We start from the raw sequence: 25,443 nt of genomic DNA, 5'->3' as shown, positions 1-25,443 counted from the left end.
TTTGAATTTTAATTCAAAATATATATTGGCTAAAAATGTTACGAAAAAGTGTGAATTGTATACACATACAAAATAATGTGGTAAAATAATGTAGCAAATTTTATCAACTCTTGGAGAATCAACTTATATAAGCTCTCCAACCCTTTATCTATTATTGTTTCTGTACAATATCCAATTTATGATATTCTTTAAAATGTTTTATATATTGTAAAAATACATGTTTGTATATCCCCAATTGAGATTTCCCATTTTAAAGAGAGTTAAACGAGTGTCAAAAATTGAAAAATTAAAAACGTTTACTTAAAAAATTAATTTAATATTGTTAAGTTTTGCCAGTATAATTATCCATATTGTATACACTTTTTAATAAAAAAAAGAATGGTGCAAAAAAATGAATGTTGCAAAAAAAAAGAATGTAAAATGGTATATTAGTTATCTCCAATTTAAATGTGTGGGTGTGGGTGTTGGTGTGGACATGCATTAATATTAATATCTAAATTTTTTTCGAAAAATTAATTTTATTATCTTTTTCTTTAATTTATAAAACCCTTTTAAAGGGAACCAACCAAATGCCAATATTTCACACAAAGTGGGAGGTAATATCATATAAAATTATGTTTCATAAAAAAGTAAAGTATGAAATAGTATAATGTTTGTATTGCCAACTTTCGAATGGCTATTTCAATTCGAACAAATAAAGCCTATGCATGCGTATGTTATGTACATGTGCATGTGCCGCATGACAATCTGGGTACCTGGCTAGCATCTTTCAAAAATTTTGTACAACTGGTTGAGGGAAGTTAATTCGATTATATATCCGTTGGTTGAAAATATGTTCGGTATTTTCATAGAGTTATTTAATTGAATCATAGGAAAAAAATATTGTTCAAAAACCAAGTTAATATTTTTCGAAACTGGTAAATGCTTATTAACATCTATAACTGTTTCGTCTCCAAGTATACTATCAAAATTGATATCATAATTTTGTTCATTTTCATTGTCATTTTCATTGTCATTTTTATTATTTTTCGAGTTTTTTTCTTTTTTTTGATTAAGTAGCATCTCAACTTGACGCTCTTTTATCATTTTTAATTCATCATGATATGTCCATTCAGTATCAGATGTTAATGTGATTTTTGAATAAAAGTTAGCTAACAAATAACATATTCCATTTATACAATTAATTTCATTTTCATAATCTATTTGAATAGCTAATCGTAAAAATAATAATGGTAAAAATTCTTGCCCTGGAAAATATTCACCACAACATGCTGGAAAAGTAACAATATGCCCATCTTCGATTACAATAGAAAAATAATCAGCATACATTTCTTCATAAGAATAAAATACTTGTTCTAATTCGTTACATACTATTTCTATATTTTTATTTGCATAATTAGGATTCTCAAAAAAACCAGAATAAGAATTATTTAAACCAACTAATAAAAGATCATATAAAGGAATAGGCGGATCAAATTTAAATGGTGGAATTTTTCCTATTCTATTAAGTATCGATTGATATATAATTTCTTTTATAATTAATGGCATTTTTATCATTAATAATTTTTCTTTATATTGTATCAAACTATGCATATTATCAACAGGACCAACATATATAGAATTTTTTAAACACTCTGTTAATTCTTTTTTTTCTTTTTCTTCACATATTTTTCTTAATTTTTTAATACTAGTAATTTCATCACACTCAGATGGAAGCTTTCTATCATAGCATATGTTACTAATGTGTTTATCCTGACTAACATTATATAAAGCAGGTTTAGGTGCTTCTAATTGAAACGTTTCATATTCATTATCCTCAAATAAAGTTATCTCTTTTTTATTATCATCACTTTTTTTAACAAAATAATTTGTTAATGTTATTTGTTTATAATCTGTTCTTACTCTTTTTGTGTCTATTGCTTTTTTTACTCCACTTTTATTATCGCTTCCTCTTTGTCCATCTATATGACTGTTGCTATGACTGTTGCTATAACCGTTGCTATAACCGGTGCTATAACCGTTGCTACCAGTTTGCTTCTCCTTTTTTATGTCTATCTTTCCAGTATTTAAATCGAATTTGGTTTGCAACAAATTAACTGTCGGGGCATTATAACTTCTCATATTATTTATGTTTTTTAAAACTTGTTCAATTTTTTTAGATATCAATGTAGCAATTTCATCTTGATATAAAAAATGAACTTCTTTTTTAGTTGGATGCACATTAATATCAACAATATCATATTTTAGTCGAAGAGCTAAATATACCCATGGATAATTTCCTTTTCCCAAAAAATTGTTATATTGATTTTCACAAGCTCTTTTTAATATATTTGATTCTACTAATCGATCATTAATAAAAAATATATATGAACTTTTTTTAGAATTATAAGATGGTCCACTTATTAATCCATAACATTTAAAAAAAGTTGGAATCTTTTCATTTACAAAAATTGGAATCAGTTCTTTTGAAACACTTCTACCATATATTTTTTGTATAATTGTTTTTGTATTATTAAGATATTTTTCATAATTTTTATCTAACTCTTTTTCTTCCTCTAATATTTTTCGTTCAAATTCGCAATATCCTTTTTCATTCGTTTTTATTAAATTATTTTGGTCATTTTGGTCATTTTCTTGGCAATTTTGTTCATTTTCTTGGCCAGTTTCTCCAGTCTGCAACCCAGAAATAACATCATTAAAATTTTCTTTTCTTTTATTTTTGATCAGATAAATTCCTCCTATCCCCCCAATTCCTTTACCAGCATTATACGTGCTCAGATCAACCACATTGCTAAGCCATTTTTTACATGTAAATGTAACATGGGGATAATGAATTGAATATTTTTGTAAAACATCTAAACATTTATTATATTCATCATTGTGATTTAAAGTTTTTAATCTTGTTTTCATGTTATAAAATAAATCATCAAATCGAATTATTGTTCCATCTTTTCCTGAACAAGCAGTTGGTTCCTTTTGTGTGGGTTTACCATCTTTATATGAACATGTATAACAAGATGAAGATTTTCTTTTTTTTGTAGTAATTGTTAAATAAGAAACATGCGAAATTGAAGCTAATGCTTCACCTCTAAATCCAAAAGTTTTGATACTTCTTATATCTTTATGACTACTAATTTTACTTGTTGTAAATCTTTCACATACTATATATAAATCATCTTTATGTATACCATCTCCATCATCTATAATTTGAACAGATTTTAGCCCACCTTTATTTAATTGCACACTTATATTTGTTGAATTTGCATCTAAACTATTTTCAACTAATTCTTTTAATGCATTACATGGTCTAATTATAACTTCTCCTGCTGCTATCCTATTAATATCTTCTTTGCAAAGTTTTATTATTCGTCTTTCATTTTCCTCACTATTAATTTTATTATCTTTTATATCGCTCATTTTGTGAAAAACAACATTTGGAAAATAATTATTTTAACCAATTATATCGGTTGCTTCGTTACTCTCATCCGCGCCCAACCTTATGACCCAACGAGCTAACTAAAAAAATGAAAAAGTGAAAAATGAAAAAGTGAAAAAATGAAAAAGTGAAAAATGTAAAAATGAAAAAGTGAAAAATGAAAAAGTGAAAAGTGAAAAATGAAAAAATGAAAAAGTGAAAAATGTAAAAAGCGATGTAACTGATTGCAAAAATTATATGATAAAACTTGTAGAGAATATATATTGTCCCTTTTTTTGAATAACATACTTCCTCTCATCAAATGCAAGTTTTACAATTTGATGCGAAATGGGAAATCAAGTATGTACTTAGACATGAACTTTCTATATTTTTATATAAAACATTTATACTTGTATAGTATGTATACTGTTTAAATGAGAAAAGGAAGAATTTTTTTTTATTTTCATATTCACTATTTCATGTGTTTTTTACAATATTTTTGTTTATTTTCACAAATTCATACTCATTATGTTCGAAAAAATATATCTTGTTCATAATATTTTCTATAAATAGTATCATTATTTTTTATTCCACACCTGCACATTATATGTGTATCATATCACTTTTTCTCTCGCTCCCTATATAATACATGTATTTAAAAAATATATATTAAAATTTAAAAAGTGAAAAAAAAAGAGATGAATTTTGTTAAAAAAATATAAACATCCAAAATTGCTACTTTTATTTTTTTATTTTTTTTTTTTATTTTTACATAAATACACATTAAAAAATGGATATACATAATATCCATACATAAAGTTAGTATGTATTTTTTTTTTCAGTATGCAAAAATTTGCATAAGAAGTTATTATAATATTTTTTTTTAGTATGGAAATATTTTTAGTTAAATTCGTTTGATTTTATTATTTGTATGTATTATATATATATAATATATTTATGCATATATTAATGTGTAATGATGAGCATATAAACACATTAAAAGTTAACCATATAATGTGGTATAAATTCTGAAAATATTTGATTTTTTTTTTGTTAATTTTTATCCAATTCGATTTTTATAAAATTTTCGTCTACGCTTATTTTTTTGTATATGCAAAAGATTGATATGATTCATTTTTTTGTAGATTTTTTGCACATTTTTTGTATAGATATATATGGATACAATGCTTGTGTGTGTGTGTTGTCTGCTCTTTGTGATAATAAACTGTATAGGAAATATATAATTTAGGAAAGCAACACAGGCACACATATATTTGGTATGATATTTATTTTATCATAATGTTTTTTTTTCGTCTTTTATTCATGCAGTTATTTATACCGCTATTTTTAATTATACGTTTAAACAAAATAAAAACAAGATAGGTCAAGTGGCTTTCTTCAAGGTTGTATTTTTTTTTTTTATAATTTTTTTGCCAATAATAAATTTATTAAAATATAATAACATAATAATCAACCTGTCTGTACAGGTAAAACTAATTTGAATATATGCAGGTCATATATTTTACAATTTGGATTTTATTTTTTTTTAACATTTGGCTAGATTGTTCATAAAAAAACGAACTATAGCATGACTTGTGAATAATAATTTGAGAAAAAAAAAAAAACGCCATTGCATAATGTCAAGTGCAAAAAGTAAATTCGAAATTACTAGGAACAGATCATGTAATAACATAAAGGAGAATTTAGTATGCTCTTCAAATATTTTAAAGAATTACAAAAATCTGTTAGCAAGTGAAACTCAAGTAAATACAAACCAAAAGAATTATCATAGTGATGTTGAAAAAAAAGAAAATAAAATAAATTTTGGAAAATATTATAATCCCTGTATTCCTGGTGATTATATTAGTAGAACAAAAATAAATAATTACAGTGAGACAGATATATATGACATTTCAAGGAATAATGAAAAAGTACCAATAAATAAATTTCAAGAAAATGATGTACAAGAGGAATTCTCAAATACCATGTTTTATGATAAAATTATGAGAAATCATAAATCTTATAATACAGCTATACATAACATTCAGAATAATTTTCAAACTAATAAATTGAAAACTGTATTAAATTCGATTAAGTTTGAAGATAGTTCTAATATTACTATACCCCCATATATAAAAAAATCTCCTTTGTATATTTTATATCCTGAGTTACAGCATCGTGCACACAGTGATAAGATCGTAAAATATAAATCAGAAGAAAAGGAAAAGGAAAAGGAAAAAGAAAAGGAAAAAGAAAAGGAAAAAGAAAAAGAAAAAGAAAAAGAAGTGGGTGATAAAAATAATCAGAGCGAAAAAAATGATGAAGAAAAAAGGTCTCTTTCTAAAGATCCTATAATTGGAATAAAAGAAAAATTACTTTTCGATGTTGAGGAACGAAAAAGTATACATAATTACTTGAAAAGTAATTTAAGTAATAATAATATTATCAGAAATAAAATGTTAGATTATTTTGAAGCAGAAAAAAATGGAAATATGATAGAAATTGGTAATCCAAACAAGGTTAATATAATTAATATGCATGAAAAAAATAATAATTTTGAAAATGCAATTTTAAATTCATATAAAAATATACATGTATCAAATAATATGAATAATAAAACTGAAAATGAATTAAAGACTTTAAAAATACTAAAAGAACAAAAAATGCTTATTATAAATAAAAATGAAAAAGGAGAAAATGTTATTATTAACCAAGATGATATACGTGATAAATATCAAAGAAGACGGATTAATTTACTCAAAGATCTTACTACAAAAGATTTGTTAAATCATGAAAATAAAACAGGAATAATAAATAATGAGAAAGGTGTGGCTCAAATATCTATTATTGATACTTCTAACAAAAAAGCGGTATTAAAAAATTTTAGAATTAAAAATAATAAGGAAATAATGAATGATGAGGATGAAAAAAAAAAAAAAAATATTTTGAAATTTATAAAAAAAAAAAAAAATGTTAAAGATGTACAAGTACAAACCAATAAAGATGATTTTGAAAATAAAAATAAAAAAAACGATTCTGATAATGTTGATTCAGATGTAGAACGCATTATTGATATTTTTAATAAAAAAGGCTTACTCAGAAAAAAAGAAAACAATGCAAATAGCGACCCAAATAGAGACCCAAATAGCAACCCAAATAAAAATACTAAAAAACTGAAGCCATTTATAAAAGATAGTATGAATAATTTGGAAAAAAGAAATGTGAATTGCCAAGTGCGTAAAGACAGTTCTACATCTAACGACAAATTAAAAAATAATAATAAAACAGATAGTCAAAAAATAATATATAATATTTCTTATAAAAATATTAATGAATCAAATAATAGTAATACAAGTACAGATGATAGTGATCGAGATAGCCAAACATGTAGTGAAAATGATTCTGCTAATTTTTCAAATGAAAGTCATAATGAAAATGTTCAGAAAGATGTAGAAGAAAAAAAAATCGATATGGTTCAAAATATAATTAATTATAAAAAGTCTTTACAATTAGGAATACCATATAATGTAATAAATAAAATTCCAAACGGGATGAGCAAAATTCCAAACGGGATGAGCAAAATTCCAAACGGGATGAGCAAAATTCCAAACGGGATGAACAAATTTCCAAACGGGATGAGCAAAATTCCAAACGGGATGAACAAATTTCCAAACGGGATAAATGATGTTAATAATTTTTTTTTTAAAATAGCAAACAAATTTGAAAAAAGTTCCCATTTATTACCATATTTCCATAAAAATATTATATTCAAATATAAGAATTCTATGAAGAGTGAACATATGGGAAAAGAATATTGTGAAAAAAATGGATCAAATTTTGTTAATCATTTATTAAAAAATGAAAAGGCAAAACAGGCATATCCTTTTTCTACTATGAAACAAAAAATGCCTATATTTTTTAAGCCTATAAACAAATCTGTTATTTTGGAAAATAATGATAATAATATTTTAGAGGAACCAAATATTAAAAATGAAAAACTAACCAATCATGTTAATAGTCCTAATAAAAATCAAGAAACAGAAGATAAGTCTAAAATTATAAATAATCTTTTGCTAAATAAATTATATATATATAAAAAGATGAAACTGGAAAAAGAAAACCGCTTTAAAAACACTTTTACAAGTTTGTTAAAAAATAAAAATATTATAAAATGTAAGATACAAAATAGTTTAAACGAATTCAAAGACATACAATATGGTGGCTATACTAGCAACGATAGTAGTGATAGTAGTGATAGTAGTGATAATAGTGATAGTGGTGATAATAGTGATAGTAATGATAGTAATAATTTGTTTAGAATAAATAAGTTTGTGAATAAAAAAAATCAAAAATATCAAAAATATCAAAAAAATATGAATACTTTCTCAAATTTTAATATGTCTATAAACAATTTACAAAAAGAAAACAATGTTCATGATTATTCAAAAAATAAAAAACATACATCTAATCAAATTTTATCATTTAATCGAAATAAATTAAAAAAAGATTCAATCGAACAATTGGGTTCTAATTTATCTATTGTAGATGCAGAAGATGGTACTTCGGATGAATCCTGTTCGACTTTGAAAAAAGAAAAACAAAGAATGGAACGACTTCGATCTATTTCTTATAAAAACAGATTAAATAAGTTGCTTATGTTAAAAAAAAATATTCATATATTTAAAGAAAATAGTAAAAATATTAGCTTATCAGAAAGTGTGCATAAAGAATTTGAAAATGAAAAACAAAATGAAAAACAAAATGAAAAAGAGAAAAATGGCAAAAATTTTACTCTAAAATGTAGTACTGAAAAAGAAGCAAAAAAAAATGGAGAACATATCGAATTGCGGAAAAATGACGATGATAACAGAGTTAGAATAAAAGTTAATTTGAAGTCGGCAACAAATAAAGATGAAAAGGAAAGGGAAAAGGAAAGGGAAAGGGAAAGGGAAAAGGAGAAGGAAAAGGAGAAGGAGAAGGAAAGTGAAAAGGAAAGTGAAAGTGAAAGTGAAAAGGCGAAGGAAAAAAACATTAGATGTGCAACCCATGAAAAAGCTAAAATGCGCAATTTATTTGAAAAGGCAAAAATAAATACAATTAACTATACAGATACTGAAATAGAAATAAAGAACAAAAATTCGAGAAAATTATTTACCCCCAAAATTTATAATAGTATAATTTTTAATTCGTTTTTATACATTAATCATGTAATATTGTGAACATATCTCATTAATTTTGTAATTTCTAATTCATTTATTTTTATTCTTATTTTTCATAGGAACATATCTCAAAAAAAAAGATGGGTCGGGAGGTGGAAACTATTTAAAAATAAAACCCCCGAGTTTGAGAAATCCAAAACAGGTTGAAAAAGATGAGAAAAAGGGGGAGGAAAAAGATGAGAAAAAAGGGGAAGAAATAAATGGTAAAAAAGGGGAGGAAAAAAATGAAAAACGTGAAAAAAATGAAAAATGTGATGGTATTTGCCAACTTGCGAGTCTAGAGAAGATTGACCCGAATAAGTGGATTCAAAAGATTTTTGGAGATATTTGATTTTCATCCTTTTTATTTTATTCGACTAATATGATTCTGAATAATTAAACATGGGTTTTATAAATGTATATGATCTTCCAAAGAAATTATCATATTCTTTAAAAAGCGAACAAAAAAAGGAATATACTTATGCTTGAAACATGTACATATACACATGTATATATATTATATATATAATGCGAATTTTTCTTTGATTTTTTTTCAAATTATTTAATTCATTAATTTTTAGGTTCAACGCATTTGATAAATAAATAAATAAATAAATAAATAATTTTTTTGTGTGTTTGCTTATGATTTTTTTTGATTTTTTTTTAATTTTTTTTAATTTTTTTGGTTGATTTTGTCTATACCATATAATAAGTTTTAATTATTTAAACAAACAAGCCAAAGAGAGTATATGTGAAAGTTGTAACATAAAAAAAGGTTTATTTTTTAAAATGTATGCAGTACATATACACATTTGTTAACATTTTGTTATTGTCATGTTGGGGGGCTGATAGTAGGCCTACACATACTTTTAGAATAAAAATGTAAAAAAAATAGAAAAAAAAAATAGAAAAAAAAAAAAAAATAATAATAGAAAAAATGATGGCAAAATGATAGAAAATAGTGCCCTTAAATACACTCTTATACTTATTTACAGAATAAATGGGCATAAAAATTTGAATAAAACTAAGAAGTATATTATTTTTTATTTAGTATGTGCAAAAAAAAAAAAAATAAAATAAAAATAAAATGAAAAAATAAAATGCAAAAATAAAAGAATTTTTTATAACATATTTAAGGATGATAAATATATTTATTTTTTTATTTTTATTATTCCTAATTTTTTAATGTACCTTTTGCAAATAAAAAAAGAAAAGTAAATTTTGGAGGGTACATATTTATTTTGTACATATTCTATATATTTTTATGTTTCTTTATTTATTCACAAAATTATGATACATTTTGTTTTATTAATAAGCCGTCAAGGCAAAACGAGGCTTGCAAAATGGTATATGCCCTTATCTCAAAAAGAAAAAGCAAAAATAATCAGAGAAACTTCTCAAATAACATTAAACAGAACCCCTAAGTTATGTAATTTTGTGGAATGGAAAGAATACAAACTCGTATTTAAAAGGTGTTTATTATATATATCACGAATAGACTAAAAAGGACACTTTTTCATTTTTTTTTCATTTTTTTTTCATTTTTTTTTTCATTTTTTTTTTTTTCATTTTTTTCTTTTTTTTCTCTTTTATGCAGATATGCTAGTCTCTTTTTTATTCTATGCATTGATAAAAGTGACAACGAATTAATAACCCTTGAAATTATACATCATTATGTTGAAGTTTTAGATAAATATTTTGGAAATGTTTGTGAATTAGATCTAATATTTAATTTTCATAAAGCTTATTATTTACTTGATGAAATATTAGTATCTGGAGAGTTACAAGAGAGTAGTAAAAAAAATATACTTCGTGTTGTAACATCACAAGATTCATTAATGGAAGACAATAAAAGTAATAAAAAATTAGGATCAATAATATAACTTTAAATTGTTTATAAGCTCAGTTATGTCTTCTACATATCCTTTTTTGTTTTTTTTTTTATTACTTCTTACCTTTTTATACAAACATGTGATATTAACATGTGATAATAACATGGTCATTTTTTTATTTTATCCATTTTAATTAATTATATATTTTTTTTTTTTTTGTGTATAAGCATACATGTGTAAAACTAATAAAAAAATTCGAATTTTTTTCAATATATTTCGAACAAATAACCTAATAAATATATTTACCAAATTATAAATATAACCTCTAGATAAATTACCATCAGTTTATCTTTCCACATTCATGATTCTCTTTCATTTTTTATTTTCGTTTTTTTAACTTTGTGGTTGACAGCATTCAAAATGAGTCAACAATAGAGTTCGTAAAATCACGCCAGAAAATGCAGAAAATGCAGAAAATGCAGAAAAATGCAGAAAAATGCAGAAAAATGCAGAAAAATGCAGAAAAATGCAGAAAAAATGATGAGCAGAATGATGATCAGAATGATGGGCAGAATGATGGGCAGAATGATGGGCAGAATGACGAATAACCCTGCACATGCTCATGTATTGCGAGGGGGAATAAAACAAAGTGGGAAAAAAAAAAATAAAAAAAAAAAATTATATTTTATGTGCCTCCTTTAGAGTGCTATCATCATGTTCTTCAACATTTTCAGCGTTGGCACTTGCACTGTCATTGATATTGTTTGCTTCTGCTTTGTTTACCGATTCTGAGTGTGCATCTGCTTTGTCTACCGATTCTGGGTGTGCATCTGCTTTGTCTACCGATTCTGGGTATGCATCTGCTTTGTCTACCGATTCTGAGTGTGCATCTGTTTTTTTTTCGTAATGATATGCATATCTAGCTGTTAGTAAAAGCAATTCATTTAATTTTGTTAAAAGAGAACGAGGATCTTCTAAAATTCCAGCGGCTATACATGCATTATCATATAACTGTTCAACTAACAATTTTGCAACTTCTTCGTTTGTATTTTTTAAATGATATATAGAAATAATAATAGTGTGTGTAGGGTTTATTTCTAATGTGGCAGGTAAATTTTGTAACATATTATCATTCATATCTGAATTTTTCATAGTGGCTTTCATGACTCTACGCAATGTTGGAGAAAGAAAGCCCGTGACTACTGCAGGAGATAAAGATAAACGTTCAGAAAATTTTACATCAGAACATTTTGGTCCTAATACTTGTTTGATATATTTTTCTAATTCAATTTTCTGATCTTGTGTAAATGGTATTTTGTTCATATTATTTTTCCCATCACTATTTTGATCATCACCATTTTTACCATCGCTATTTTTACCATCACTATTTTCATTGCTTAAGATAATTTCGTCAAGATCTTCTTTTTGAGACGAATCAATAGAAACAAATTTTGAATCATTATAAGATTGTAGATTCATAAGAACAAATTCGTCTATTTCTTCAAATAACAATAATACATCTACTTGTTTATTTTTAAAAGATTCCATATATGGAGATGATAAAGCTATATTTATATCATTTGCAGAAAAATAATAAATATTTTTTTGTGTATTTTTAAAATTCTTTACATATTCATTAAGAGATATATATTTTTTTAAATTAACAGAATAGAATCTTAATAAATTTAACATAACATTTTTATACATGTTTTTTGTAGAATCTTCTAATATTCCTTCTTTTAAGTTATAACTAAAATTTTTGTAGAATTTTAAATATTTATCTTCATTAATACTAGCTTCTTTTTCTAATGTTTTTATAATTTTAGTAACAATAATACGAGATAATTTATTCATTAATGCTGTATCTTGCATTGATTCACGACTTATATTTAATGGCATATCTTCACAATCTATTATACCCTTTACGAAATGTAACCATTTAGGGATAATGTTATCAGCACATTTTTTTACTAGAACCTTTTTACAATATAATGATACATCTATATCATAATTTTGTTGAAAAAGTCGTGATGGTGCTTCTTCAGGAATATAAAATACACTCTTTATTGACATTGGTGCATCTGTTTTGTACATAAGTTTATATAAATAGCTTTTATTTTCATCACTATAACTTTTATTTTTGTTTAAAAAATTAAAAAACTTTTTGTGCTCCTCTTCTGATACTTCATCTTTACACCAAAGCGGCTTTTGGCTATTTATTAGAATTTCCTGAACCTGTTCAGATTCGCCAGCATTGTCAGCATTGGCAGTGTTGGCAGCATTGTCAACATTGTCGCCATTTACAGCATTGTCAGCACTTGCAGCATTGTCAGCACTTGCAGATTCGAGGGGCGCCTGCTTCTTATTCAAGATGTATACGGGGAAATTGATAAATGAAGAGAACTTTTCTACAATAGTCTGAATCTTATTTATATTCGAAAATTCTGAACAAGCTTCTTTGAGATGGCAAACTATTTTCGTCCCTCTTTTTATACTATTATCTTCAGTTATTGTGAATTTTCCATTTCCATCTGATTTCCAATGATAACCTATCGAACCCTCTTCATGAGATTTAGTGAATACTTCTACAGAATCTGAAACAACAAATGTAGAATAGAACCCAACACCAAATTGACCAATAATATCAGTTGTTTGTGAATTTTGATTGGATTCTCCTTTTTCTTTTAAAGCATTAATAAAATTTTGGGATCCACTTTTTGCAATAGTTCCTAAATTTTCTATTACTTCTGTTTTATTCATACCTATTCCATTATCTTCAATTATAAATAACTTATCTTTATCATTTGTCGAAATTTTAATATAAAATGGTTGTTCTTTATCCTCTATGATATTTCCTTCTGTTTTATTATTAGGATCTACATCTTTTATAGATGCAGTTTGTGTGAATCGAAGCTTTTCAATAGCATCTGAGGAATTGCTTATAAGTTCTCTTATAAAAACTTCTTTATCTGTATATAAAGAGTGAGCAACTATTTGTAGTAATTTTTTTGTTTCTGCTTTAAATTCATAATTTTCACATGTACTAAATAATCGTTTATATTCCAAGTTATATTCATCCTTCTTTTTTCCATTCCATATATTTTTATTAAGAACACATTTTGTATTCATACATCTTACAAACTGAAGATTCCCAATTTTATTTCGTCCATTATTTTCTAAAACTGATGACCCTTTAATTAATTGTAAAGATTTCTTTGACAATTTTGACAAGCTCATTTTATTTCCAAAAAGAAAAAAAAAAAAAAAAAAAAAAATACTAAATGGTGATTCTTTATTATTTACACAATCTTAAAAATATTGTAAATCCAAATATCCTATATATAAAATTTTGTGTTAATTTTGGAGAATATTTTTTACTATATACATAAAAATATCTTTTGAATATTTATTATTTTTTAAAAAAGTGAAAAACCATATAATTTTCAAATAACTATATTTTTTGAATTTTTTTAAGGTAGCTATTTCAAATGTTAATCCAACAAAATATTTATATTTCCAACTTTTTTAAAATGATATATAAAACAATTTTGTTTTTATATTAACAGAAATAAAAAATATATCAATACTTTTATGTTTATGTAAAATATAATATTTTCATATATTTTTATTTTTTTATTTTTTTTTAAGAATGTATATATATTGGTGTTATTACTATGGATACAGTCCCTTAATTGTAGGAGAAAGTAAATGATGTCGATTTTTTTTTTTTTTTTTTTTTTTTTTTGTATTTTATCTATATGACCATAAAATAAATTGCTTATATTATTATATTGTATTTTCGAAAAATGGAGAAATAAATAATATCATAATTGTGTCATAATTGTTTATTTTAGCACATTTATAAAATTGTGCATTTTAACCAAAAAAAATTTATATTTTATTTTTTAATACCACCATTCTGGATTCTTTTAAAAAAATGAAAAAATGACAGAATAAAATTTAGGTGTAATATATATACATACGTACATACTTTCACACCCCTTTTCTTTTATTCTTTTTTTTCAAACTCAAAAAAATATTCTCTAAAACATGTGCAACTTATATTTTATAAGACCATATTTACATGACCATGTTCATGCAGTTTTAACACCTTAAAAAATGCAACAATTAATTAGTTTCCCTTTAAAAAAGTATGCATATATATATGTATATGTACATATATATGTATATGTATATATATATGTATATCGTATTATTGTACATTTTGGTTGGTTGGTCAAAAAACAAATACCTATCCCTTTACATAATGTGTATATAAAACATACAATCGCTTGCTAATGTCAAATTAATTCCTGACCTAATCATAATTAGAAAATAAAATAGCTATATTTAAAATTGAGAAAAAAAAATATTTTTTTTTTATTAAGTTATATACTGGGTATTATGTGTGTGGGGATACAATTAGAAGGCAACATGTATATAGATATTTCCAAAATAAAAAAAATAAAATAAAAATAATAAAATAAAATAAAAAAAATAAAATAAAAAATGGGACTAAACAATACCTTATTTGTTTGACTTTTACAATTATTTCCTTAACCTTTTAGTCTCATTTTTTATTTTTTATTTTTTATTTTTATTTTTTTATTTTTATTTTTATTTTTTATTTTTTTTTTTTTTCCTACACGCAATAAAAACGTTAGCATACTGTTCGAATATTTTTTAGCGAACAGGCAAATACTTGTGCGTACAAAAAATAAATAATAAATAAAAACATTTTTAAAAAATAAATCAGGAAATATTTGTATTTAACGAAATTCTTATTAGCAAATTGAAATTTTAATTTTTTTGATGAGAATTATAAGATAATATAATACATGTTTGTTTGTTTTCCATTTTGTACGTTTACGCCTGCACAAAGGTATGTTTAGCTAGTCAAAAAAAAAAAAAAAAAAATACCAACAATAATAGTAGCGTAGCACTAGCAGTAGCGGCAACAATAATAATAGCGTGGGAGAGGCAAGCGCGCGAAGTGTAAAGATCGATTTATAGGTAAAAAAAGATGGTACACGATTATGTAAGAATAAATAAAATTGAGTTGGAACATGGGTTATGTGTTGAAGAGTATTACTCAAAAAGGTCAGGATTAAGAATAATATTAAATAAAATAAATAGTCCGAAAATATATGGATATTTTACATTATTGACAGAAGCAGAAAATGATGAAGGATTACCACATACATTAGAACACTTAATATTTTTAGGAAGTAATCTATATCCATATAAAGGTTTATTAGATGCTTTAGCATATAAATGTTTATCAGAAGGAACAAATGCATGGACCAGTATTGATCATACATGTTATACAATTGAAACTGTAGGTATTGAAGGGTTTACTAATATTTTGCCAATATATTTAGATTTTATTTTAAACCCAACACTTGAAGATAATATGTTTTTATCAGAAATTCATCATTTTTCTGAAGAAGGTCATAATGGTGTTGTTTATTCAGAAATGAAATCGATTGAAAATGATTGTGATAATATTGTAGAAAGAACATTATTAAATAATTTATATCCAAATAAAAAAAGTGGATATCGATTTGAAACTGGTGGTACTTTAGATGGTTTGCGTAAAACAAATAATAATAGAGTAAAAGAATATTTAAAAAAATTTTATAAATTTAATAATTTTGCATCTATTATTTTTGGAAATTTTGATAATGATACAATCTTAAATATAATTTATGAATTTGAAACATATCATTTAAATTTACATCCTGAACAAGCAAGGCAAAATGATAATTCTTTAAATTTAGAAAATAAAAATTGTGATAAAAATAATACTAATAAAATAAATGATATAGATATATTTCTTAGAGATATTCAAAATATAAATAGACCATGGAATAATAAAGAAAATGTTGAAAAACAAAATAAATCAAATATTGTAAAAAAATATTATCCATGTAATAATTTGAATAATGGTCAAGTTAGTGTAGCATGGAGAGGATGTAATTGGAATGATTTTAAAACAAAGCTAGCTCTTAATTTGTTTGGAAATTATTTAACAGATTTAACAACTTCCCCAATTAGTAAAAAATTATTAGAAGATAAAGAGAATACATTTTGTAGTAGTCTAGATTTTTCTATTGAAGATTTGAAAGAGAATTATTTTGTGATCGATATTTATGATGTTGTTCATAAGTTTAAGGAATGCAAACATGATGAAAAAAGAGACCAAGTTGAAACGGATGGAAATAACTCTAAAATGGAAATAGTAGGAGAAATAACAAGGAAATGTATTAAAGAAGTATATGATAATCCGTTAAATATGAATAGATTAAAAAATATAATAATTAGATCTTATTTGCAACATTTAAAAGATTTAGAAACTATTCCACAATATTTGCTAATTGAATTAATTATAAAATATTTTATTTATGGTAGAAATGTAACAGATTTAGAAAATTCATTGAATCTGAAAAATATATATTTAGAATTATTGGAAGAACCAGAATTATATTGGAAAAATTTAATACAAATTTATTTTTTAAATAATAATTATGTAGAAGTAAGATGTTATCCTAGTTATAAAAAAGCAAAAGAAATCGAACGTTTTGAAAAGGAATTAATAAAGAAAGAGCAAGACAAATATGGAATAGATAAGTTAAATGAAATGGTAAAACAAATAAACGAAATAAAAGAAGGTATTAAAAAAAAGCCACCTCAAGATGCTTTAAATATTGTAGATTTTTCGAAAGCAAAAAATGTAGTAATTGATGGGATCACCGTATTCAGAAATTTTGAGTCCATCCAAAGGGAAGGCAAACAAGGCGAACAAGGCGAAGCAGGACAAAGCGAAGCAGGACAAAGCGAAGCAGGACAAAATGACGCCGGACAAATTCTGAGCCAAATTGATGGGAGCATGCAAAAAGTGGCATTTCCGGTGCAGCTAAGTCAAATAGAATCCAATTTTGTTTCTCTAAATTTGTTAATTAATTGTAACAATATTGATAATGAATTAAAAAAATACTTGCCTTTATTTAGCTATTTAATTTTTGAAACAGATGTAGAAGTAAATAATGAAATTATAAAATGTGAAAATTTTTTAGAAGAATTAATAAAATATAGTATTAGTTATGATAGTAATTATAGTTTAGGAGGGAATGCAAAAGGGTTTAAATCAGGATGTTTAGGAAATTTATTATGTATTCAAATTGTTGGGTTAGTAGAAAATTATGAAAAATTATTTGATTTATTATTTTTATCAATATTTAAAATAAACTTATCATTAGAAAGATTAGAAATTATTCTAAAATCAGAATATCAGAATCTGTTACAAAAAAAAACACAACCCAAAACTTTGATTTTAAATATAGAATATTTTTTAAGATATTTACAAAATAGTAATGCTGGAATTATTTCTATTGGGCAACAAGAATTAATTTTACAAACCATAAAAGATAAAAATAATTTAGAAGATTTATTATCAAAATTGAATACATTGAAAAATCAATTATTTAAAATAACCAATTTTGTATTAACTATAGATGCAAACTTTTTTAAAATTGACAATATCTTCTCATGGTATAATAAATGGTTTACAGATGTAGACAAGACACAATCTCTCGCCAATTTTGTAAATCCCGCCAATTTTGTAAAATTCCCATATATTGATATTTTTGACTTTGGAAAAAATCAAGAAAGCCTTGCAAAAAATTCGAGTTCGAAATATTTGGCTCCCCAAGCTCACCGCCCCAGTCTTTCCGAATCGGCCAAGTCTGAAAAAGGTGAAAAAGGTGAAAAAGGTGGCGAAAATGACAAATTGGCCAACTTTGCCAAGTTTGAAAAAGGTAAGGGTGACGTGCGGGCAAGCTCGAAAAGCAAAAAATATGTCTCCCTCGGAACGTGCGTGCATCAAAGTTTATTCAAATATTTAAACATAGAATTTGAAAAAGAAAATAAAGATTATAAAAAAAATGTAGTAAATGATAAAGTATACAATGCAATAATGTGTGGAATAAAAAGTACAGATGTTTCATATTTAAATTTAACAGTAAAAACAGAATCAGGATATACATCTGATGAATATCCATGTTTACTTATTTTAAGAGAATTTTTTTCAATGACAGAAGGACCATTATATAATATAATTCGAGGAGGTGGATATGCTTATGAATGTGGGTTAAATTATAATCCAATATTAGGTGAGCTAACATTACGTATCTATAGATCTAGTGATATTATAAATGCATTAATAGAAGCTTTAAAAATATTAGAATATTATTGCCAATATGAAATGAAAGAAAATGAATTACATCTAGCCAAAAATAGTGCTTACTATACAATATTTAATAATCAGGAAATTAGCTCAGATAGAGCCTCACAAACTGTTTATTTAAGTTTAAAAAATTTAGATTTAAATTTTTATGAACATTTATTGGTAGATATAGAATCTGTTACAACTAGCCAACTTTTAAAAATATGTAAAAAATATATCAGTAAAATTGTTAATTTTAAAATAGATAAAAATAATGCAATTGATGGATCAACTTTATCAATTATTACATCAGAAGAAAAAGTAGAATCAATCAAATCAAATTTAAAAGATAAAATAAATTTAGGAATTATTAATAAATTATCTATTTCACAACTTTTTCATTTATTACAAACTTATGATATTAATTCAGCTCTTCATTATTCTCCAAATTTATATGACTCTATAGACAATCAATTTAAAGAAAATATTCAAAGTGATGAAAATTATTCAAATTCAGAAAATTGTTCTCAATCATCTTATTCTTCTTCTCAATCAGACTCCTCATTTTGCTGTGATGACGATTCTTACCCCGGACATTCTGATGCATAGGCTGTTTAACTCTGCATTGTCATTATTACTTATTGTTATAATTTATTATTTTTTATTATCATTATTATTTTTTATTATTTTTTGTGCCCCCATTTCATCAACCGCCATAACTTGGCCAATAAGCTGACTGGCGAATGGCCAATAAGCGGACTGGCGAATGGCTAGCTAACTGACCAATAAGCTGCCTGCCGAACTGACCAATAAGTGGCAGAGTTTTAAATGTTGAATGGTTGAGTCTTATAAAGTCGCCAAAAAATTAACAAAATGAAAATAAAATGGAAAAAAATAAATCACGTAAATGAAAATATTCATATACAAGGATGTCTATATGTATAGATAAAGGAAACAACAACAAATTAAAAGAATAAACATTGAGAAATATAGGTTTCCTAGTTGGTTAATTTGATAAGATAATGAAAAAACAAATAATAAAAGCTTTTAGAATAACAAATATGTACATCTAATAATAATTTAAGTTTATCATTTTATGGTAATATTGCATCTAAGTCTCGACAATGACGTATTTCTATATCTACATATTCATATGGTAATTTAATATTTTTTTTTCTAAATTTTGAAAATATAGAATCAGAATAAGGATCATATTGTGCAAGTGTTGAATTTTTATTATTTCCAAGTTTTAATTTTAGATATGAATACCATTCATGTGCTTTAACTTCATTACCACCTCTATACATAGTTATCCATGCACAATTAATATGAGCATTTTTTGATCCCATTACATCTGTATATATATCATCTCCAACATGTAACCATTCTTCTGATTTTATATTTATATTTTGTTTTTTTTTTAATATATTACGTGCAATATTAAATATATCTGCTTTAGGTTTTTCACAATTATAATCCATAGATCTTATAACAAACGAAAATATTTCGTTTAAAAATTCGATTTCATTTACATCTGAATCACCATTAGTTATAGCTCCTAATATGTATCCTCTTTTTTTTAATTCTCTTAAATATTCTAAAGTACCTGAACTAATAAATAAATGGACATCATTTTTTTTCTTTTTCCACACTTTTTGCATTGCGTTTGTAAATTCTTCTTCATCATAATTTGATTGGTTAGCTAAATGTTTTAATGCATCATTTCGAATTTGTGCTAATATTTGAATACTAGTATTATCCATATATATTTTTTTTTCTAACAATTCTACTAATATTTTTGTCATAGATAATTCATATTTTTTTAAAAAATAATCATATGTCCTTTTATAATTTCTTTTCATATATTCATTACATTCTTTATCTGCATAATTAAGTAATGCATTTATATTCCATAAAGTATCATCAAGATCAAAAGTTATTAATTTTATATTTTCAAAATTTTTTTTTTTTCCTTTATCACTTATATGATAGCATAATATGTTGTTACTATCCATTTTGAACTACCAACTCACCAAAAAAAATATAAAAAAATATAAAAAAAAAAAAAACAAAAAAAAAATGCCAAATAAGGAAACTATACTAAGTTTAATATACTTCGAATATTTATATAATCGTAAATATTTATTCCGATTATTATTATTACTATTGTTATTATTGTTATTATTATTTTATATGATTGTCTGTTTATATAAAATCTACCAAATGTGATCAAAATTAATTTATATTTAGTCCGTATTTAAATGTTTTAATTTAAAAAAAGCAAATTTATACTTGAATAAAAGCTTAATGTTAAACTATACATATATGATTGTGTGTATAATATATGTATTCCCATATATTTAAATTTACACATTAATGACAAAGACATAATATATCAATTTATATGTTATATATGCTATATAATAATATATGCGTATATTTCTTTATTCTAATAATAATAAAAGGGGAACATATAGAATTCCCTTTTTTCTCATTTTTGATTAAAAATATAAAAATTATGTTTTAATGATAAATGTGTTTATTTTATAATTTTATTTTGTAAATAAATATTCCATCCCTTAAAGAAATGGAAAATGTTAAAGCAAAAAATGGTATTTTTTTTTTTTTTAAATTTAAAATGTTAAATAAAATGATAAGCCCAAATGTTAAATAAAATAATAAATCAAATGTTAAATAAAATGATAAGTCAAATGTTAAATAAAATAATAAATCAAATGCTAAATAAAATAATAAATCAAATGCTAAATCAAATGTTAAATATTATTTATCGAATGAAAAAAAATAAATAAAAAATAGCACATAGTGAGAAAAAAATTATAATAATGCTAATATAGCGAAGTATGCTGATATTTAATATATGTGGATAAATAATATTTGATCCTAAATAAAAACAAAGCAACTAAAATTATGTATTATGTATCCTAAACATCACCTGGAAAAACTAAGCGCAACATACACTCTTTAATATAAGCATGTACATAAACAATAAACAATATGTACATATTATTAATGCATACATTATTGCATGTACATATTATTATATGCATACATTATTACGTGTACATAATATTATGCATACATTATTACATGTACATATTATATGCTATGTTTATAGCGCGTATGTTGCGCACACACAAATTCACCAAAAAATGTGAATATAAAAAAGTGAATGTATTATTTTAAATGCTAGAAAAAAAATATTTTCCTGATATTATATATATTACATTTTATAAAAATTCAAACTTTTAATAATTATTTTTTTTTACAAAATTGAGCTCTTTCAACAATTCAGCATATAGTCATATATATATACCAGTTCAGCTAATAACAGTAGGGGCATTAAATAAATGATAAATACATAGTTATACACTTTTAGCACAAAAAATGTACATTGAAATGAATCTATATATTCATAAAATTTAAATATTATTGTCCATCCTTATATTTACCTATACTAGTATTCATATATAAAACATTGTTAATTCTTCCTAAATTATATACTAACTATTTTATTTGAGAAAATAATATGCACTGTTCATATATTTTTATTCGAAATAAATTTTAGTGAGTCATTTTACATAATCAATTTCACGTTTGTACTTAATGAATGGTACCTAGGCAAATACCAATTTTCGTTTTTAATTTTCGACAAATAGCTAAAAATATATTTACCTTTTCAATGGTATATATTTATTCACATTATAATTAACCAGTCATGTTCTAAAAAATAAAATATAATAAAATATAATAAAATAAAATAAAGTAAAATAAATATTACAACACGAAGAAAATTATTTACATACATAATATATTATAACCAAAGCTGTTTAAGGTATTTTTTATTTTTTTCAAAATTTCTCAATGGAAAAATTATCACGATTTGTTAATCAGCCTAAAAAAGCTGAAAAAAAAATGAAAAAAACTGAAAAAAACTGAAAAAATGGAAAACGCTGAAAAATGAAAAAAGCCGAAAAAAATAAAAGGTTATATAAATTTATATTCTATATTTATCATACACTGTTTTATGAATAAAAACGAATGAACAAACTTAAATACCCAAAGCACGGGTAATAAAAATAATCTCGCCTTAAAAAAATAATAGCATATATACTATTATCGTAATAAAACATAATTCAATATACATATATATAAATGACGTATATTAATCCTAATTAATTAATAATTAATTAATGCAATTTTTGAGTTTGAAATACTAAAATATAGGATTTTCCTGTATATATATATATATTTTTTTTTTTTTTTTTTTTGGGTATAATAAAAATAAATATTGTTAATGTTGTATTTAAATTTGTTTATATAAATATTCTGAACAATTCATAATTTTTTTTTTCCCTATTTATTTTATATATATTATATTTGAAATTATGAAGGGGAAAATGCTATGTTTTATTATTAATGTTATTAAACATCCTTAATTTATAAAGGGTTTACATGAGTTTGGGTTTGAAGCATAAATATGCATATTTCTCATAATACATAGTATACATTATTATTTATTCTATTTTTTTTTTTGAAATTGAGTATATCCATATATATATGTATATATCCATATATATGTATATATATATATAACTAATTTAAGAATACTCTTTTGTATATTTACCAGCATATTGGTTTTGTTCGTTTCACATCCCCCTCCCCCCATCCATAATATTTTGTATGCAAAATGAAAAGTTTGTACATTTTATTCGAATGTTCAGCTGGGTATTTCTTACTTAAAGTTGAAGAGTGGGAGCAAATAGGAAATAATGAAAATCTTGAAAAAAAAATATTGAATCCAGATATATTCCATCAAATTGTTAAATTTTGTGCATTTATACCTTTTGAAATAGCAGAAACAGCATTAGATAATTTACTTAATATTAATGAAGGAAAAGCAACATCATTTTTATTGAATTTTTTAGAACAGAATTTGCCAAATAATAAAAGTCAATATGAATTAGGAGTAGCTGATCTTAACTTAGGCAAATTTTTATCTAACATTGGTTTTAACATAGTACATAATAATAATATATTAGAATTATTTCGAGCTTGTAGATTATTTTATTTAAAAAAAATTAAAAATTATATAAACAATGCTGATATAGATATTAAAAATTTTAATATCGGTTTAGGGCATAGTTATTCAAGATCTAAATTAAAATTAGATCCGAGAAAACAAGACAAATCTATTATTAACAGTATAGGAACTATTGAATCTTTAGACAAAAATATAAATGTTTTTAGTATGAGGGTTATAGAATGGTATAGTTGGCATTTTCCAGAGTTAAGAAAAATTGTAACTGATGTTTGTATGTATTGCAAATTAGTTATTTTAATTCAAATAAAAGAAAATTTTGATTTTGAAAATAATAAAGATAAAATTAATGAAATAACACAAAATGAAGAAATGACAGAAAATATAGAAAAAGTAGCTAATTTATCAATAGGTCAAGAATTAGCAGAAGAAGATTTAAACAACATTATAAATTTTGCAAATGAAGTTATTAATTTATCAAACACTAGAAATGTATTATGGAATTATTTAGATAAAAAACTTGATATTGTTTCACCAAATCTTAAAGAATTATTAGGTAATACATTAAGTGCAAGATTAATAAGCCATGCTGGATCGCTAGTAAATCTAGCCAAATGCCCATCAAGTAGTATTCAAATTTTTGGTTCTGAAAAAGCATTGTTCAATTCATTAAAAGGAAATAAAAAAACACCAAAATTCGGAATATTATATAACTCTTCTTATATATCTAAAACCCCTACAGCATTAAAAGGTCGAATGTCTCGATACTTATCATGTAAAAGTGCTATGGCTGCACGAATCGATTCTTTTTCTGACTATCCTACTAATTCATATGGTATTGCATTTAAAAAACAATTAGAACATAAAATATTGCACATGATCAAGGGTGTTAAACTTTCGAAAAATATAGATTATATTAATGAAGCAGAAAAAATATATAAAAACCAAAATGGAATTAGTAATGTTGAGGATGCTGATGATGATGAGGAGAAGAAAAGATTGAAGAAGGCCAAGAAAGAGGAAAAAAAAAGAAGAAAGCTCGAAAAAAAAATGAAAAAAGAGAAAGAAAAAGCTGAAAAGGAGAGTGAGCAAAACCAAGGCGAGAAACAGGAGAGTGAGCAAAACCAAGGCGAGAAACAGGAGAGTGAGCAAAACCAAGGCGAGAAACAGGAGAGTGAGCAAAAGGAAAGTGAAGAAAACCAAGGCGAGAAAAAGGAGAGTGAGCAAAACCAAGACGAAAAAAAGGAGAGTGAGGATAACCACGACGAGAAACAGAATGAGGGAGATGATGAATGAATGCCAACAATTGAAGAGTGAATAAATACATAATTCGCTAGCTAAGATAATACTCTCTGAAAATGTCAAACTCGCTATATTTTTTAAAATTTAATATTTAATATTTATTTTGGCACATGTTTTAACGGTATCACTTTTTTTAAGTAACTATTTCAAACATTTAAATTTTATGTATTCCTATTATATGTATTTTTATTTAATATTCTGTATTTTATGTATTCCTATTATATGTATTTTTATTTAATATTCTTTATTTAATATTCTTTATTTAATATTCTTTATTTAATATTCTTTATTTAATATTCTTTATTTTATGTATTCTTTATTTTTTATATCACATCCTCTTTAGAGGGTATGTACATATTTGTTGCTTTACTTTTTTATAACTCTAAAAAAACATTTTAACTTCCCACAATTTT

The 25,443-nt window shown here is 24.1% G+C and overlaps 7 protein-coding genes across 7 annotated transcripts; 4 read left to right on the top strand and 3 right to left on the bottom strand.

Annotated features, from left to right (window-relative positions):
- Nucleotides 1-759: 759 nt before the first annotated feature.
- On the bottom strand, nucleotides 760-3,417 carry PY17X_0932200 (uncharacterized protein; the record flags this gene model as incomplete). The annotated part of the gene is made up of 1 exon (XM_720553.1): nucleotides 760-3,417. One exon carries the CDS (start codon nucleotides 3,415-3,417, stop codon nucleotides 760-762), a length of 2,658 nt encoding a protein of 885 aa, XP_725646.1.
- Nucleotides 3,418-5,052: 1,635 nt separating this feature from the next.
- PY17X_0932100 (conserved Plasmodium protein, unknown function) lies at nucleotides 5,053-8,965 on the top strand (the record flags this gene model as incomplete). The annotated part of the gene is made up of 2 exons (XM_022956044.1): nucleotides 5,053-8,587; nucleotides 8,694-8,965. The coding sequence occupies 2 exons, from the start codon at nucleotides 5,053-5,055 to the stop codon at nucleotides 8,963-8,965; spliced, it is 3,807 nt and encodes a 1,268-aa protein (XP_022812235.1).
- Nucleotides 8,966-9,903: 938 nt separating this feature from the next.
- Nucleotides 9,904-10,496, top strand: PY17X_0932000 (AP-1 complex subunit sigma, putative; the record flags this gene model as incomplete). The annotated part of the gene is made up of 2 exons (XM_022956043.1): nucleotides 9,904-10,085; nucleotides 10,211-10,496. The coding sequence occupies 2 exons, from the start codon at nucleotides 9,904-9,906 to the stop codon at nucleotides 10,494-10,496; spliced, it is 468 nt and encodes a 155-aa protein (XP_022812234.1).
- Nucleotides 10,497-11,123: 627 nt separating this feature from the next.
- Nucleotides 11,124-13,682, bottom strand: PY17X_0931900 (uncharacterized protein; the record flags this gene model as incomplete). Its single annotated transcript, XM_720556.1, has 1 exon — nucleotides 11,124-13,682. One exon carries the CDS (start codon nucleotides 13,680-13,682, stop codon nucleotides 11,124-11,126), a length of 2,559 nt encoding a protein of 852 aa, XP_725649.1.
- A 1,786-nt stretch (nucleotides 13,683-15,468) lies between these two features.
- On the top strand, nucleotides 15,469-19,278 carry PY17X_0931800 (insulinase; the record flags this gene model as incomplete). Its single annotated transcript, XM_719404.1, has 1 exon — nucleotides 15,469-19,278. The coding sequence occupies one exon, from the start codon at nucleotides 15,469-15,471 to the stop codon at nucleotides 19,276-19,278; it is 3,810 nt and encodes a 1,269-aa protein (XP_724497.1).
- A 485-nt stretch (nucleotides 19,279-19,763) lies between these two features.
- On the bottom strand, nucleotides 19,764-20,684 carry PY17X_0931700 (uncharacterized protein; the record flags this gene model as incomplete). Its single annotated transcript, XM_719403.1, has 1 exon — nucleotides 19,764-20,684. The coding sequence occupies one exon, from the start codon at nucleotides 20,682-20,684 to the stop codon at nucleotides 19,764-19,766; it is 921 nt and encodes a 306-aa protein (XP_724496.1).
- Nucleotides 20,685-23,377: 2,693 nt separating this feature from the next.
- PY17X_0931600 (uncharacterized protein) lies at nucleotides 23,378-25,024 on the top strand (the record flags this gene model as incomplete). The annotated part of the gene is made up of 1 exon (XM_722569.2): nucleotides 23,378-25,024. The coding sequence occupies one exon, from the start codon at nucleotides 23,378-23,380 to the stop codon at nucleotides 25,022-25,024; it is 1,647 nt and encodes a 548-aa protein (XP_727662.2).
- Nucleotides 25,025-25,443: the final 419 nt, after the last annotated feature.

This window comes from Plasmodium yoelii (genome assembly GCF_900002385.2).
Source record: "Plasmodium yoelii strain 17X genome assembly, chromosome: 9".
Taxonomy (NCBI): Eukaryota; Apicomplexa; class Aconoidasida; order Haemosporida; family Plasmodiidae; genus Plasmodium; species Plasmodium yoelii.
This window is presented reverse-complemented; position numbering and strand designations above follow the sequence as displayed.